The sequence below is a fragment of the Symsagittifera roscoffensis genome, chromosome 1 (assembly GCF_963678635.1).
Source record: "Symsagittifera roscoffensis chromosome 1, txSymRosc1.1, whole genome shotgun sequence".
NCBI classification, from domain to species: Eukaryota; Metazoa; Xenacoelomorpha; order Acoela; family Convolutidae; genus Symsagittifera; species Symsagittifera roscoffensis.
Window position 1 is genome coordinate 77,119,521 of NC_087062.1, and position 14,870 is coordinate 77,134,390.

The following is a 14,870-nucleotide window of genomic DNA, read 5'->3' on the forward strand; positions in this document are numbered from 1 at the left end:
GCAAAAACCGTCCATAAATGAAACCGTTTGGTTTATGAAACATCAAAAATTTGCATGAAATTGACCTGAATAACTTTACAGAAAATTGTTCTATGGGAAAATTTTTATGAACAGCTGAAAACTTCATAGTGAAATTAAATATTTATTTGGCCATTACTGAGCGGTAAAAAACTTTTAGTACATTTTGATATAAGTTTAGTTGCAAGATAGCTGGTTGCAATTTTGGACCACGATTACTAATGTTTAAAAAATAGCGAAATAGTTCAAAAACATATTTAGCTCTAAGACTTTTGTGCTAGTAAAAATTTCCATCGCAAGGAGTTGTAAAACAAAAAAACTGAAATATTACAACCCACCTATTAAAATCAAGTGTCCTAAAATCATAATTTTAGGGTCAGTCAACCGGAAATGGATATCTCAAAATAGTGCAAAGGGACATCCATTTCCGTGCCTTTGGGTCGACAGGGGGTCAAATCGCTGAGGGAGGGAAGGGGCGTCCCCCCCCCCCCCCCCTAAATCCGCTGGTGCATGAAACCATTCACTTTACTTACGAAAGAGAGTCGAGTACCGCAATAAGTACAGCTCTGGTGGCACTTTCCCTGGTGCTGGTCTGGTCCTGTTTCTGGTTCTGACTCAGGTCTTTCCCTCTGGCTTCCAAGTTGCGCTGGCTGACTGTGAACTCACTGTCTAGTTGCTCTGTCGACTTCAGCAGGTTCTCATTGCTCATTGCACCCGCCTGACTGTAGAGTCCTCCTTTTTTCACCGCAGCATTATCTAAACAGGACTTGTGTTGCCCAGTTCTAGCAGTCACTCTTAAGCATTTGCAATAAGGGATTGAAACCGGTTAGAACGAGGAGTAGAAAGCTAGAATGATGAACTAATATCAGTTAACATCAGTCACCATGAAGAAGGAAAACGAATCTTAGAGACGAAGCGGGTGGAAACATTTGGGTTGCAACGATGGTTCACGCGAACCGAAATCACGGCATACTATTAGAAGTTACCAGAACGAAAAAAATATCGATTTAGAAAAGTTTGCCCGACTGTATCCAGGATGCAATTTTGCGCTATTCATGATGAGCATCAAGGAGTGGAAACCTATCAATGTGGATGAGAAAAAAAGACTTCTGACAGAATTCTTCTCAAAACGATTTTAAAAGCCACTTCAAGTTTCAATACGTATAACAGCGCAAATTTCTTCTAAAACCTTTCTTTTTCGGCTTAACGGGATTTTACCCAGGTTTTCGTTTCAATAATAAATTCGTAATTTTTTTCAGTGCCAATTTAACACTACTGTTTGTCTTTCTTGTTATTTTTTCGAAAAGTGAAATTCACTCAACACATTTCGAAACAAATTTATAAGAAAAATTTAATAAATATATAGTTTTTTCTAAGTTTTTAATCAATGGTTTAAATTAGGGGCGTTCTAAATTCTGCCAGCTAGTTTAACATATGCTATGTGTATGCTGATTATTGCTATGTAACTTAATTTTTTGAGCTAAGTATAGCAAATGACGCGAAATTTCGCTTCGCCGCTGTGTGACATCACTGAAATGCTGTGCTTATTTGAGAACAGAATCTGTGAACCCACAAAAGTTAGCGAAGAAATAAAAAAGCCACTGTTCAAAATTGTGCGACAAAAGTATTGGTTTGCAATTCAGATAGCACCGAATGCCCGGCCTTAGCTTTTTGGTTAGCTGCTTGAAGCAGTAGCGTATCTATGATTTTCTCAAAAAGGGATTTAAAAAATATTTTAGAAAACGTTGGACCTAGTATTAGGTTGACCAAAGTAGTTTTTCGAGCTCCCTCAAAACACAAAAAAGAGCATTTTTTGATAAAATATCTGCACCGCAAGCTAACTTTTGTAAAAACAGACCAAAACAAACAACAGGCCCGTCAGAAAAGGACCGTTTTTGGTAACTTTTTGTGAAATTTTGGCTAAAAAAGTGTTTTTTTTTAAATTTAAAGTTAGTATATATAGGCATGAAAGGCGCATGTAGAAAAATTTCAGTGTTGTAAACCAAAAACGTATGTGGTATAAAAATACCGAAAACGGAACCCTTTGGGTGGCGAGGGGTTGGCTAAACCGATTAGACGAAACACAGGTACGCACCCACAAATTTAACCGAGTTTTGACCGAGTATAATTAAGACACCATTAATGTGCAGCGAGTAAAATTAAGACAACATTAAGTTATTTGTTCTTTTTTCAGATTTGTAGTTCCGACTATTTTTTTTTTTTTTTCAGATTTGTAGTTCCGACTATTTAAAAAATGGTCGACCGTTTTAAAAAACTTTGTACTAGGGTGTGTTTTAGTTTTTTGTTTTATTGTTTCTCCCATACTCACCTTCCAAAATTAATCAGTGGAGTGAGTTGAGCGCTTTATAATTTAAAGTCTTTTCAGTCGTGATTCGAACAACATCAACAATTTTCCGAGAAAAACCGATTTGAAATTTTTTCGTCAAACTTCGAGCGAGTAAATTGAGCGAGAAGGCTTACAATAGTTTATTTTAGCAGCTTAAAAGCTTACCAAAACTCAAATAAATCCGTAAAATTCAGTTTTACTGAAGTAAAGTCCATTTTTTGAATATTTTAGCGCGTTTTTGGAATCAAACAATTCAAAAGTTGAAAAAAACACTGCAAAACAGTTTGAAAATTTTTTTTTGGAAATTGCTTATTTTACTACTAAACTCGAATATTCTTCAGTGCTAATTTTTTTTTCAGATGTCTTAACACACCACGCAGAAAAAACGACTCTAATTTGAAATAACTTTTTTGTTGTAGTTTTCTAAGACTATGGTCGGAACAATCTGTGCTTCTTGTAGAGTAACCGATTTTCTTTCTTTTTGTTTTGCTGTTTATTTTCCTTCTTCGCGGCCAATTGTGAGTGCTAAAGGTTGTAATTTGAGTCTTCTGAGAAAATAATGAGAATTATTGATTTCCTGGATCAACCGAGCAATTTCTCCCCTCAATCGATTTAGTGAAGATGAAGTACTGATTTTTCAAAAACCTACTTGAAGTATAGCCTGAATTGATTAAATTATGAGTTATATTGTAGTTTTTTTGGAAGCGTTAATTGGGTGGTTAACATCAACACCAATTATTAATAATTCATCAGCCTGATTAGTTGGCTGTCCACTGTCATAGTGATTAAATTAGTTCACAGTTTGATTTCAGTTTCATTCTAAGTTGTTGCAATCTAGTTATTCTATCTGTCTGGCGCTAACTGGTATTTAACCTTCGGAGTTGCTTGTCACCTTCGGATGACCGCTATTTCACTGTCTCCGACTAACTTTCTACATTACGGTTCTTAAATTTAACGGATTAATTTACTTATCGAAACCGTCTTTTCACATGGCGCAGCCAACAGGTCAAAGTGGGGGAAAAACCCACTGGGGATTACGTCATTTTGGCCCTCTACGGTCACAGAGCAACCAATTCTATGGGAGTTTTGGTTTAACCGGTTTCAATGGGGGATGGTGGCCAAATATAGTATCAATCCGAGAAATTTTTAATTCGCCAGCACACTTACAATAGCTCAAGTTACGGCTCTACCGGAGGAGGTAGATGGGAAAGATCTTCTGGTGTCTGAGCAAACATCGATATCAAACTTGTACCTGTGCCTGGGGGCAAAGGAAGAGTTCCACAGAAGAAGACCACTCTTGGATCTCTCTACAACATGGTACGCTAGAGTTATCGATGCCCTAGAAACTGAGTTCAAGAAAGAACGCAACAAAACCTATGAAACATTCCAGTTATTGGCAAGGAAATAAAAAATTGGAGAATCCTTGGAGCAGTTCGGTTTTAAGTGGAGTAGCAGCACGGTGCAATTTTGGAGCTATGGAGACCGGAATCTTAAGGGACGTGTTCATTGTAAACATGAATATTAGAGAGGCACACAACGAACTATGTCGATCAACAAAGACACCAGAGGAGGTGTATCGGGTCGCGCTCTCATACGAACGTGGATACAAGTACGCTAAGACATATGGATCGACAACCGGGGTAGCATCAACTAGCGGCACCACCGGTGGAGTTGGAGCTTTCCAAATCAAAACAGAGCCGGTGGGGACAATCCGAGGGGGATATCGGAACAGCAGACAGCGCGACCGTGGATCGTTCAGGGGACGAGCGGATATGAGAGGGGGAGCATCTAAAAAGTGCTATAACTGTGATCAACCCAACTTTACTCCGGAACATCTGCAAGATGCCCGGCTAGAAGCGCGACGTGTAATTTTTCCGGAAGACCGGACACTACGAGAAAACCTGTCGGGGAAAGCGTACTAATCGAGGGAGACCGGCGGTGGGATTGATTCAGAACCAGGAGGACGTGGACGTTAGCGAAATAGGCGACGCTGAGGATGTCTACCAAAACTCAAATAAATCCGTAAAATTCAGTTTTACTGAAGTAAAGTCCATTTTTTGAATATTTTAGTGCGTTTTTGGAATCAAACAATTCAAAAATTGAAAAAAAAAGACTGCAAAACAGTTTGAAAATTTTTTTTGGAAATTGCTTATTTTACTACTAAACTCGAATATTCTTCAGTGCTAATTTTTTTTTCAGATGTCTTAACACACCACGCAGAAAAAACGACTCTAATTTGAAATAACTTTTTTGTTGTAGTTTTCTAAGACTATGGTCGGAACAATCTGTGCTTCTTGTAGAGTAACCGATTTTCTTTCTTTTTGTTTTGCTGTTTCAGGGACTACGGGAACATTCCGTTACGGCTGTTAGGAACGATGGACGTGTTACTTGAGACAAACGGATGGGCAACTGAAGCTAGAATCAAGGTGATTGGAGGAAACATACCGTCGATCATTGGAAGGGACCTGATGCCAAATCTGGGATTACAACTAGTGCAACGAACACCGGAGCAGAAGGTGATATCAGTTCAAGGAGAACAACCGGGGGCTGAAACTTCGAGCAAGGATGACTCATTAGACCCGTGGCAGACTTATTTCAGTAAACAATTTAATAACCTTTTTCATAGAGTCGGTAAAATTAAGAATTACAGGGTACAAGCGGAATTTTTCGAAACGTTAACACCAATTCAACAAAAAGGACGGAGTGTACCGATAACACTAAAGGACAAAAGCGATAAATAAATTAGTAAATTTTGCAACAAGGGCATATCGAAAAACTGGAAGAATGTTCGGACAAATATTTTGTCTCGCCAATTGTAATCACAGTGAAGAAAGATGGGTCAGTAAAATTATCATTAGAGTCAAAGGAGTTAAATAAACAGGTCCACAAGAACAAATATCAAATGCCCAATATCGAAGAGCTCATGGATACCGTAGGACAAACGATTAGTGAACGGAAAACGGGGGATGTATATTTTTCTACGATGGATCTTACATGCGCTGATGGCCAGCTACCACTTAGTCCAAAAACGAGTGTTCAATGCAATTTTTTGTTAGTGGGGGTTAATTCAACGGGTACGTATCGGTTTTTAACGGGTTTTTACGGCCTCAGAACCATGCCGGCGGAATTCCAGAGAGTAATGGAAGCAATTTTATCGGAATTTCCACAGGCACACGCATTCATAGATGATATCCTGGTTGTCACGAAGGGCACCGAAATTAAACATATCTCGGCGGTCGAGAAAATCTAACGGAAATTGGATAGGGAAAACATGTCGCTCAAGCTTACTAAATGCCAGTTTGCACGGAAAGAATGTGAGTGGTTGGGGCATAAAATAACTTGCACCGGAATTACACCGTTAATCCGAAAAACGGAACCAATCGAGTCCTTACAAGCCCCTAAAACAGTCTCACATTTAAAATTGTTTATGGGCTCAATCCATAGCTTACACAAATACCTCACAGCACTCGCCGATTCATCGGCCTCGCTACGCCCTCTGCTAAGCAAGAAAAACGAATATATCTGGACTAACGAGTGTCAAATCTCATTTGATCATCTAAAGAAACAGGTAGCTAACATAGTGGAACTACGACATTTTGATAAACACCGTGACACAAGAATCGTTTAGGACGCAAGCCATAACGGGCTCGGTGCGGTTCTTGAACAACTTAATTCCGATGGATGGAGGCCGATATCCTTTGCATCCCGGTACTTAAACGATGCTGAGAAAAAGTATTCAACGAACAAATTGGAAATGCTTGCAGTTGTGTGGGGAGCGGAATACTACTGAAATTATGTGTTGGGGAGAAAATTTTTGATTGTCACGGATCATAAGGCTTTAGTATCGTTGCTCAATGGGAACAACAAAAAGAATAAAACTATGTTTAGCAGATTAACCCGGTGGCTAGATCGTCTTATAACGTTCGATTTTCAAGTAGCACGCAAACCCGGAGCTAAAATCGGCCTAGCGGATTATTTATCGAGACATCCGGGTGGGCGCTAAACCGGTTAGCACATATGATAGCATCTTTACGGTGGCGAAAGTTAGTCTAATTCGATCCGCCCTCGGATTTACAAAGAAACATTTCTCCAAAGGCAAATTCGAGTCTCCGAAGGCTACTAATAAAAAACGCGTTTGTAATATATCGACTAGAAAACAGTCGGTAGAGGGCGCAAGAACATTAGACAAATCACAGAGCGACGAATTGCATATCCGGCCGGTCAACTAAGCTCATTGAGAATTTAATTGGGACAATTATTGAAACAGGTTTCGGTCATTCTTATTCGCATATAAACTCTAACAATTCAAAACCTAACTTAAACATGGAACGGAAAGTTAGAAAATTACTTGAACGACATCCCAGTATTAGCAGTTGTGACGAAATAGAGGAGATAGATCAGAATATACAGGCAGTTACCACAGAAGTCCGGAGCACTAAAAGCAATACTGTTTTATCAATTCCAGCGGTTTACCCAGGTGAAAGTTATCCGCCGGTTAATCCTGAAAATTGTGTTATGTCGATAATCCCTAGAAACTGTAAAGTTGTTAACAAACAAAATGCACTTCCAGAATTGTTCAACCGTCAATTTATTGAATCCCAGTACCCTTCCGACCCGCAATTACAAGCATTATCGAAATGATCAAGTGCAAGGACCCAGAGTTACATACGAAGATCACTGCAATGAGTAAATATTATGCACAATACACATAAGACTTTCACGTGAAGGACGGATGCCTCTGGATGGATGAGAGACTCGTGATCCCAAATACCCTACAGACGGCAATAAACAACAGACTGCACTACTACCATTATGGGAAGTCGAATATGTACGAGGCGGCAAAAGACATCTGGTACCCGTACATGTTTCGCAGTTTAGCGACGATAGCAGGAAATTGTCGAGAGTGCACACTAACCGGTAAAAATTTGAAAAACATGTGCTCAAAAGGGGATATAGGTAAAATACACGAACGCAAAAACCAAATGAATCAGTGCAGTTAGACTTTTGGGGGCCAATCAACTACTTAAAGGAATCTAAAAAGTATGATCTGGTGGCCGTGGATCGTTTTTCTTGATGGCCGTCGGCCATTGTGTGTAATTCAAATCGGTCAGACAAAATCGTAAAATTCCTAAAATCATACATCAATGCACACGGAGTTCCGCGACAAATTCGAGTGGACCAGGGAACGAACTTTATGTCCAAAGAGGTAAGAACATTCTGTCACGAGGAAGGAACCGATATACTCACATCGCCAGTTAACGATCATCGAGCAACAGAGTGTGTAGAACGTACCATCGGCAACATTAAGAACTCAGTACTAACGTATGCGCGAGAGGAGAAATCGGAACCCTTGGAGCGTATGCTTGAAAGGGCCTTCGGTGCATTGAGATTAGCTAAAAACGCCACCTTAAATCTAACACCATTGGAAGAGCATCATGGGCGGGAAGCTAACACCATTCTCAGAAATTTAACCAAGAAGCCGTCATTATAATTGGGAAAACGTATTACGTTCAAAATCTGCCTGTTTAGATGAACGATATACGGTTGCTCAATCGATGCCACAACCGATGGACACAAACTGGGGAGTCCGCTCAGATACCGAGTATGACGTTAAGCACAGGCGCCACCCAATGCGACTAGCCGAGGACCGAATCACTAATCAGGATTCCGAGCCAGGAATTAATAGGACCACGGATGCACCGGCAACGGTAACACCACCAATGGTCGCAATGCAGCTGACAGGAGAGCGGAACTTAAATAGGTATAAACCGTTGAAAACCAACATCATAAGTCAAAGTGAGCATAATATTAAAATGAGTAACGGTGCTGTGCTTAGGAAACCGGGAGTGGAACTAAAACGGACCAGAACTCCGAAGAAAAGAGCGCCTGGACAGTACCCTGGGACCTGAAACGGAAATTGCTAGTAGCCAAAAAACCGTCCAGTTCAAAAAGCACCACATGCACCTAGAAAGACACCGCAGGAAAAGCGAAACGCCGAATCACGGAGAACGCGGATACTTCCAGATCAGACGAGGACAACGATGTACCATTGGCAGCGACACGGATAGTAAGCCAAAAAGAGACATCAAAGACAACAAACGTGACCTAGCCACATGGGAGTAACGGACTAGGTGGGCAAGCAACATCAAGTGGGGGACAGCAAATGGAGACGACGACAATCTTGCCAAGTAACTACGAAACGGCGACTGAATACACTCGTGCACGAGAGGCGGAAACTGAAACGAACCGGAGGAAAAACGAAAAAGCGGAGAAAAATCCAAAGGAGACGGAGCGCGACAACGCTGGACAGCAAGAACTACCGGAGATTCCACAGACCGGTACCAAAAAGCGAGTGAGGAAGCGACGGCTTGTTTCGTATTCCAGTCAGGAGTCGGCAAGATCGCAAGACGAGACCACTTCGAGACGTTCGGGAAGGAAACGTACAGCCGTGACCAAAATGGGGGCACTCATGATCGACAACATCCAACAAGTAGATAAATGAGGATCAAATAGAGAGGAGGAAAAAGTAAGGAACAACATTTAAAAACCAACCATTCCGAAGTCCAGGGAGAGGGCTTGCCGTAGAGCGGCGAAAACTCAATTGTTCGTTTAACCTTGCTCATTCCAGCAAACCAAAACTTTAGCTCAAACTTGTAATTTTCATTCAGTACATTTTTACATTTCATTAAGTAACTAAAGTTAAATTTTCATTCTCTCGCAAGAAGGGGAATGTCATAGTGATTAAATTAGTTCACAGTTTGATTTCAGTTTCATTCTAAGTTGTTGCAATCTAGTTATTCTATCTGTCTGGCGCTAACTGGTATTTAACCTTCGGAGTTGCTTGTCACCTTCGGATGACCGCGATTTCATTGTCTCCGACTAACCTTCTACATTACGGTTCTTAAACTTAACGGATTAATTTACTTATCGAAACCGTCTTTTCTCACCACACTACGCAAGCACGAAAAATGGAAAGTTCGTGCAACACACTTCAACCAATTTGGCCAAAATAGCAGTTTTCAACCTCCATATTGATACAAAAACTTGTCTTGCTTGAATTATATTTTTAGTATTAGCTCATGGTATCAAAATTTTTCAGCCTGTTTATTGTGTTAGCAACTCAAAATTTGATGGGTTTTCAGAAGTACCAAAATGAAAACTCGGTTGCTTTTCTACCAAAAACTGTTCAATTGGTCCAAGACTACTAAGCCGACTACCTAGGCTTAAGGCCGCCAATGGGCGCGATCTGCGGTGATAATCAGCTCTAGTTTTCATATAGAGTCCTGCTTCTTGTTGGCGAGCTCGTAAAGCTTTGGTGTGATTGCACTGGTGACTATTTTGATGCTTAGATTGTCTGCTTTTGTGCCCCTCGAAAAATAAGCAAAAAGTTTAACCATTTAATGGCTTCAAGTTTTACCAATAACAATTTGAGTTGAATAATGTTGGTACAAATGAACTTTGGTACAAATGGGTTTTCACCCAAAATTTTATTTTCTAGAATCGAAAAACACCTCGAGCATAACCTCCATCTTTTTAAAATTCAGGATGTTATAGGTGATAAGATAGATCGACCCTTTGCTCCATTTAGAATGTGGACGTTAGATAAGGATCTGTTTTTTTTATCTGCGGGTTTGATGAAGTTCAATATATTTGTAAATTGAATTTTGTTTATTGTTCCGACTTTTGTAACTAAAGCAACGGAATATCGGTGCTTGGGGTGGTTTCTTTTCAGACAAATTTCTACTTTTTAACTAGCTATTTTTGACGGATTTTTTTTGCATCATTCAAAAGATATTGTTGTCTTGAGCTTAAAGTTGTCTTAGAAAACATTGCAAATTGGTTGAAGGAAGTTTATTTGCCCTAGTTGGTTTGCTAATAGGAGCAAAATTGATCACTTTGTACTTTATATTGCGTGTGGGGGATTATTTTAACAACAAAATCGCAAATTGAAAAAAAATCATTATTAATACATTTAATTTTCTCATGTTATTACTGCTCCATAGATGTTAAAAGACAGACGAAACATGTAGAGCATCGCCCTGATACGAGCAGTCTTGTTCATTTTGTTTTTTTCTCTACCATATTTTACATCAGAGGTAATATAAAGACGATTTGTTTAAATCAACTTTTTTTGAAAAAAGACTATGCTGTTGCTATATACAAACACAAAGAAGAGCCGTTTTAATCATTTTAAATTTAAAACTATCTCAATTTTGACAAGTGATTAATGGACAGTGTTTATTATCAGTGTCTTCATCGTTTTAAAGTTGGCATAAATGAAACTTTAAAAAAAAATCTAACGATTGAAGAGAAACGTGTTAGTATTTAAACAATTTCAGTTTGAACGGCAGCAACTTTCCTAAATAGCTTTTACTTCTTAAAGAATTAACATAGATGAGATTGAACTGGAAATGGTCGGTGAAATAATGGCTATTTTTCAGCAATCGCATTCATATTCATCTTTTTGCATAGAGTTTTTGCGGTGGATTGAATCAACCTAGTCCCTCGCCGAAAAAATACTAATTTGTTTTAGATATGTCAAAAAGTTCGTGGGCGACGCTTCGATTATTCTGAGTATCGTTCTGTTTCTGGAAGTAGTTTTTAATCTTAAATTTTTTATAACAATTTTTTTATTATCTTTTTCCTTGCGCAATGTTAAGTACAGATTGATGAATTTTGCGTGTACTTTTGAGTCAATTAACTGGGTCAATCTTTGAAATCAGTTTTTGAATCCATAATAATTGTCTTTAAAAATGGAATAAAATTGCATGCAACTTTGCATACAATTTTTCAGGCTAAAAAACTAAAAAAAGTCCGTCAAAAGAGGCTTGCTAAAAAATTTTTAATTTTCTCAAGAAAAATCGTACAATTTGTGAATTCCAGAGATTGAGAGTCAAGAAAATTGACCGCGGCAAATAAAAGTAAACTAGTACGATAAATTGTAACAAAGATCAAATTTGCTTAAACTTTTTCGGAACTAGATGGTTTTATATTGATATTGGAATGCAGAAATCTTTTAACTTGCAGAAAAGACTAACAACAGCAACAATAAAACTTCTTTGTAATTTAGTTTGGATTTAAAAAAGCGAAAAAATTTCGATCCGTTTTGAACCAGAAAATTTGATCTGTAAACAAAGGTCAAGCACGGTCGATAATTTCAGTGCCAAAATGTGATCTCCAATGATTTGAACACTCAGCAAGTCAATCATTTTTTTTGCGCAGAATATACTCTTAATTTAGCCGAGTCAGTCAAAAACTAGTTCAGCTGAGAGTAGTCAAATTTATCAAACTTCACTCAATCGGGCACCTGGATCTCGCAGTTAGAACTTGTTCATTTTTTTTTTGCAGCAAACGCTGGAATTTTTTCGCTCAACACAGTTTTTAAGAGGACTTTTTAAATAGGACTTTTTAATTAATTCATGTGATAGAAATTTTACATCAAGTGAAATACAATGATGACTATGCTCGCAATTAAAAATGTCCTGCAATCATTTTTGGCAAAATGATGTGGTTTTGAAATTTGTAAGCTAGACAAGTTTTGAATAATTTAGGCTTGCTATTCCATTAACGCGAAGTGCAAGTGGTGAATTAGTTTGGCTGAGAAATGATTAAAAAATTGCTAGTTAGAAAGTCACATAACTTGTTACTCGATGGTATAAATATGGCATCAAGTAACATGTTATTGTTCCGACTACTTTCGAAAAAAATGACGGAATATATGTTCTCGTGGGTTCTTTTATTCAGACAAATTTCGACTTTTTATCCAGAGTTTTTGACGAATTTTAAATCATTCGATAGTCATTGTTGTCTTAAGCTCAAATCTAAAAAAGTTATTTAATCTGAGATCATTTTTCGTTTTCGTGCAATTTTGGGGGTTTAAAGAGTGCAAATTTGGCCAATTTGGGACAAAAAAAGGCTCGATATATTTTGTGCTAATAAGGTGTAGCGGAGATTTAAGCCCTGATACAAGCAGTCTTGTTTGCTTTTGCATTTGAAAAACCTTTAAGTCGCATTTAACAAAAGCAAAAAAAATTTTGAATTATATCATTATTTTAATAAAAAATGATTGAAATTCCTTAAATTTCGAAAATTGGTTTCCGTCTTAGAAATCAATTTTTAGAGATTTAATCCGTTCTAGAAATCGTTCCAAATTTGCTGAAGGAAGCTTATTTGCCATATTCAATTTGCTACTAGAAGCTAAATTTATCACTTTGTACCTTATATGCCGTGTGGGAGGATGATTGTGACAAAAAAACCCATGTTAAAAAATCTTGTAATTGCTTCTCCAACCTTCAAAGGCAGTCAGTCAGGGCTTCGCAATGATATGAGCAGTCGTGTAAACATTTGTAGAGTATGTCAGCTTGCTGATAATCCATTAAAATTTACACAGAATAACTTTTTCGAAGAACCGAAAAATTGTAACGTTTCATTTAATAAATTAATTACGTCTCATGCCATACATTACAATGCATTTATTTATTTATGCTTTTCAGTAATTTGGCCTGCCATTTTTTGCAACCAGATCAAATTTTAATACCAGGCTGATGTGTCAGAAGCAATTTTTGCCCAACTTTTTATTAAATATTTCTAAAAGTTATGTGAAAATTTAAATTTTTCCCAAATTATTTTTTCTCTTCACGATATAATATATAGTAATTTTTGCATCTATAAACGAGTTTTATGAAAAAATTTTTAGAATAAAAAAGACTCAAAGCTATTCAAGCCATATTACCTATTCGTATTCAACCACAGTTCTAATTTAATGTTTTCTCGTGGTTGCTTGACTTGCTTTGTAATAAAAATTTGATACCAATTGCTTCGCAATTTATGATTTATTAAGATGTTGCTCCATTTTTTGTTCTGATCTCTGGCAGTATGTTTTCACGAATGCAACACGCTACTTGTTGAGAGAAAAAACATAAAACTTCAATGAAAAGTGTTTTTTATTTGTTTACTTGCATTCATTATTGAGTCCATTCACCATTCCCTTCCATGGACAAAAAGGGCAAAAAACTTTGGTTGGTCCACTTTCTTTAAGAGACGGTACAAACCCAATATTTTTTTAGTATCTAGGATCTCTCGGAAAAATTGAAGTGCCGGATTTAACGTATACTGCTCTCCTCAAGAATGGAGTATATAGGCGCCGATAGCGTTGTGTTCCGACCACTCGAAAACTGGAAAGGAACCTTGGATTCGGGTCGGGTTCTTTTCCTGTTAATTTTTACTACCTTAAAGAAAGCTCAACTGTGGTATCATAATGAAACGGACAATGAAATTTTTTGATCGTGATTTGGAATCTAAATAAAATCTGAAAAAAATTAATGTCGAGAAAAACCGGTTTCGTTTTTTCAGACTTAATTACACGAAATTTGATGAGAGAATACCTCCCAATTGTAACGGCAACTCAACTGTAGTTAGCGTAACTTTTTTTTGTTTTTGTCCTAGCTCAACTGCCATTTCTAGGAACATAAGACTACTGAAAACTTAGACAAAAAAATTCAAAATGATTTTCTGTCGAATTTTTTTTACATCAGTTATATTTTTTCCAGACCAGGTCTGAATATTCTGTGCTATACGTTCATGTAGTAAAATAGTACCAAAATAGTTCCATTTTTATTATCGTTTGAATAAACCTGTTAGCGTCGAGGACGTCGCATTGCTGTGGGGAGTTAAACTTTTTGCCAATGATCGGCGGAAATGATTAGTCGTAAAACAGTACTAAAAAGGGGTTAGCAATTTCACCTACCTGATACGGAATTGCGCTGAAGGTTGCTCTCACTGCCAAACTTTTTTCTTCCTTTCGGTGTGTAGGTATACTTGCCGCGCTGATAACGCGGATCATTTGAATAATTCATTTATCAATAAAAATCAAATCTGCAGCACATATGGCTTTCTTAAATCGCATATAAAATTTAAAGTTTTCTGTTGTGGTTGCGAATTCGTCTCAAAAGCAATTGTCCTGATTACTGGTAAATAAGCATTGTTTACGAATAAACAAAAGTTTATTGAGTTTTGTTACAAAGTACGAGCCCCTTTCAAATATGGAGCAGATACTCAACCATTCAAAACAAGGTCTTAACGATCTTGACTTTGATTATACTAATAAATCGCGTCATCTTTTGAATGAACGGTCATTCATTTCATCATACTTTTATAATATTTAGTCAGACTTTTGTTGGCATAATTTGAACTCTTATAAAGAATATCCAAAATTTTTCAACCTATGAATGTGATTGTTATATCATAGTACAGCTGAAGGAGCTTCGGGCGATTTAATTTGTTTCTTTTTTTTTGATACTAGATACATCTTTGCATAACCTAATCGAGAGAAATTATTCGGCATTTCCATGAAAGACTCCATGCACTACAGCAATCCATTTTAGATAATTATGAGATACGAAATTTTCAGGCGAGGTCGCATTTTAAACTGATAAAATTTCTTTACAAGCTAGAACAAGCTCAAGATAAGATGAAGGAGACTTTGACTTTAAAAAGGTCAAATTCA

General features: G+C 37.5%; 1 protein-coding gene across 1 annotated transcript in view; it reads right to left on the reverse strand.

The window, feature by feature from the left end:
* LOC134857056 (uncharacterized) overlaps positions 1 to 14,327 on the reverse strand; it is a 34,144-nt gene extending 19,817 nt beyond the window's left edge. The window contains exons 1-2 of the mRNA XM_063873403.1: positions 14,112 to 14,327; positions 552 to 774 (exon numbers count right to left, since the gene is read on the reverse strand). Coding sequence (XP_063729473.1) covers positions 552 to 774; positions 14,112 to 14,220 — 332 coding nt within the window. The 5' untranslated portion in view covers positions 14,221 to 14,327. The remainder of the gene's footprint in view (positions 1 to 551; positions 775 to 14,111) is intronic.
* Positions 14,328 to 14,870: the final 543 nt, after the last annotated feature.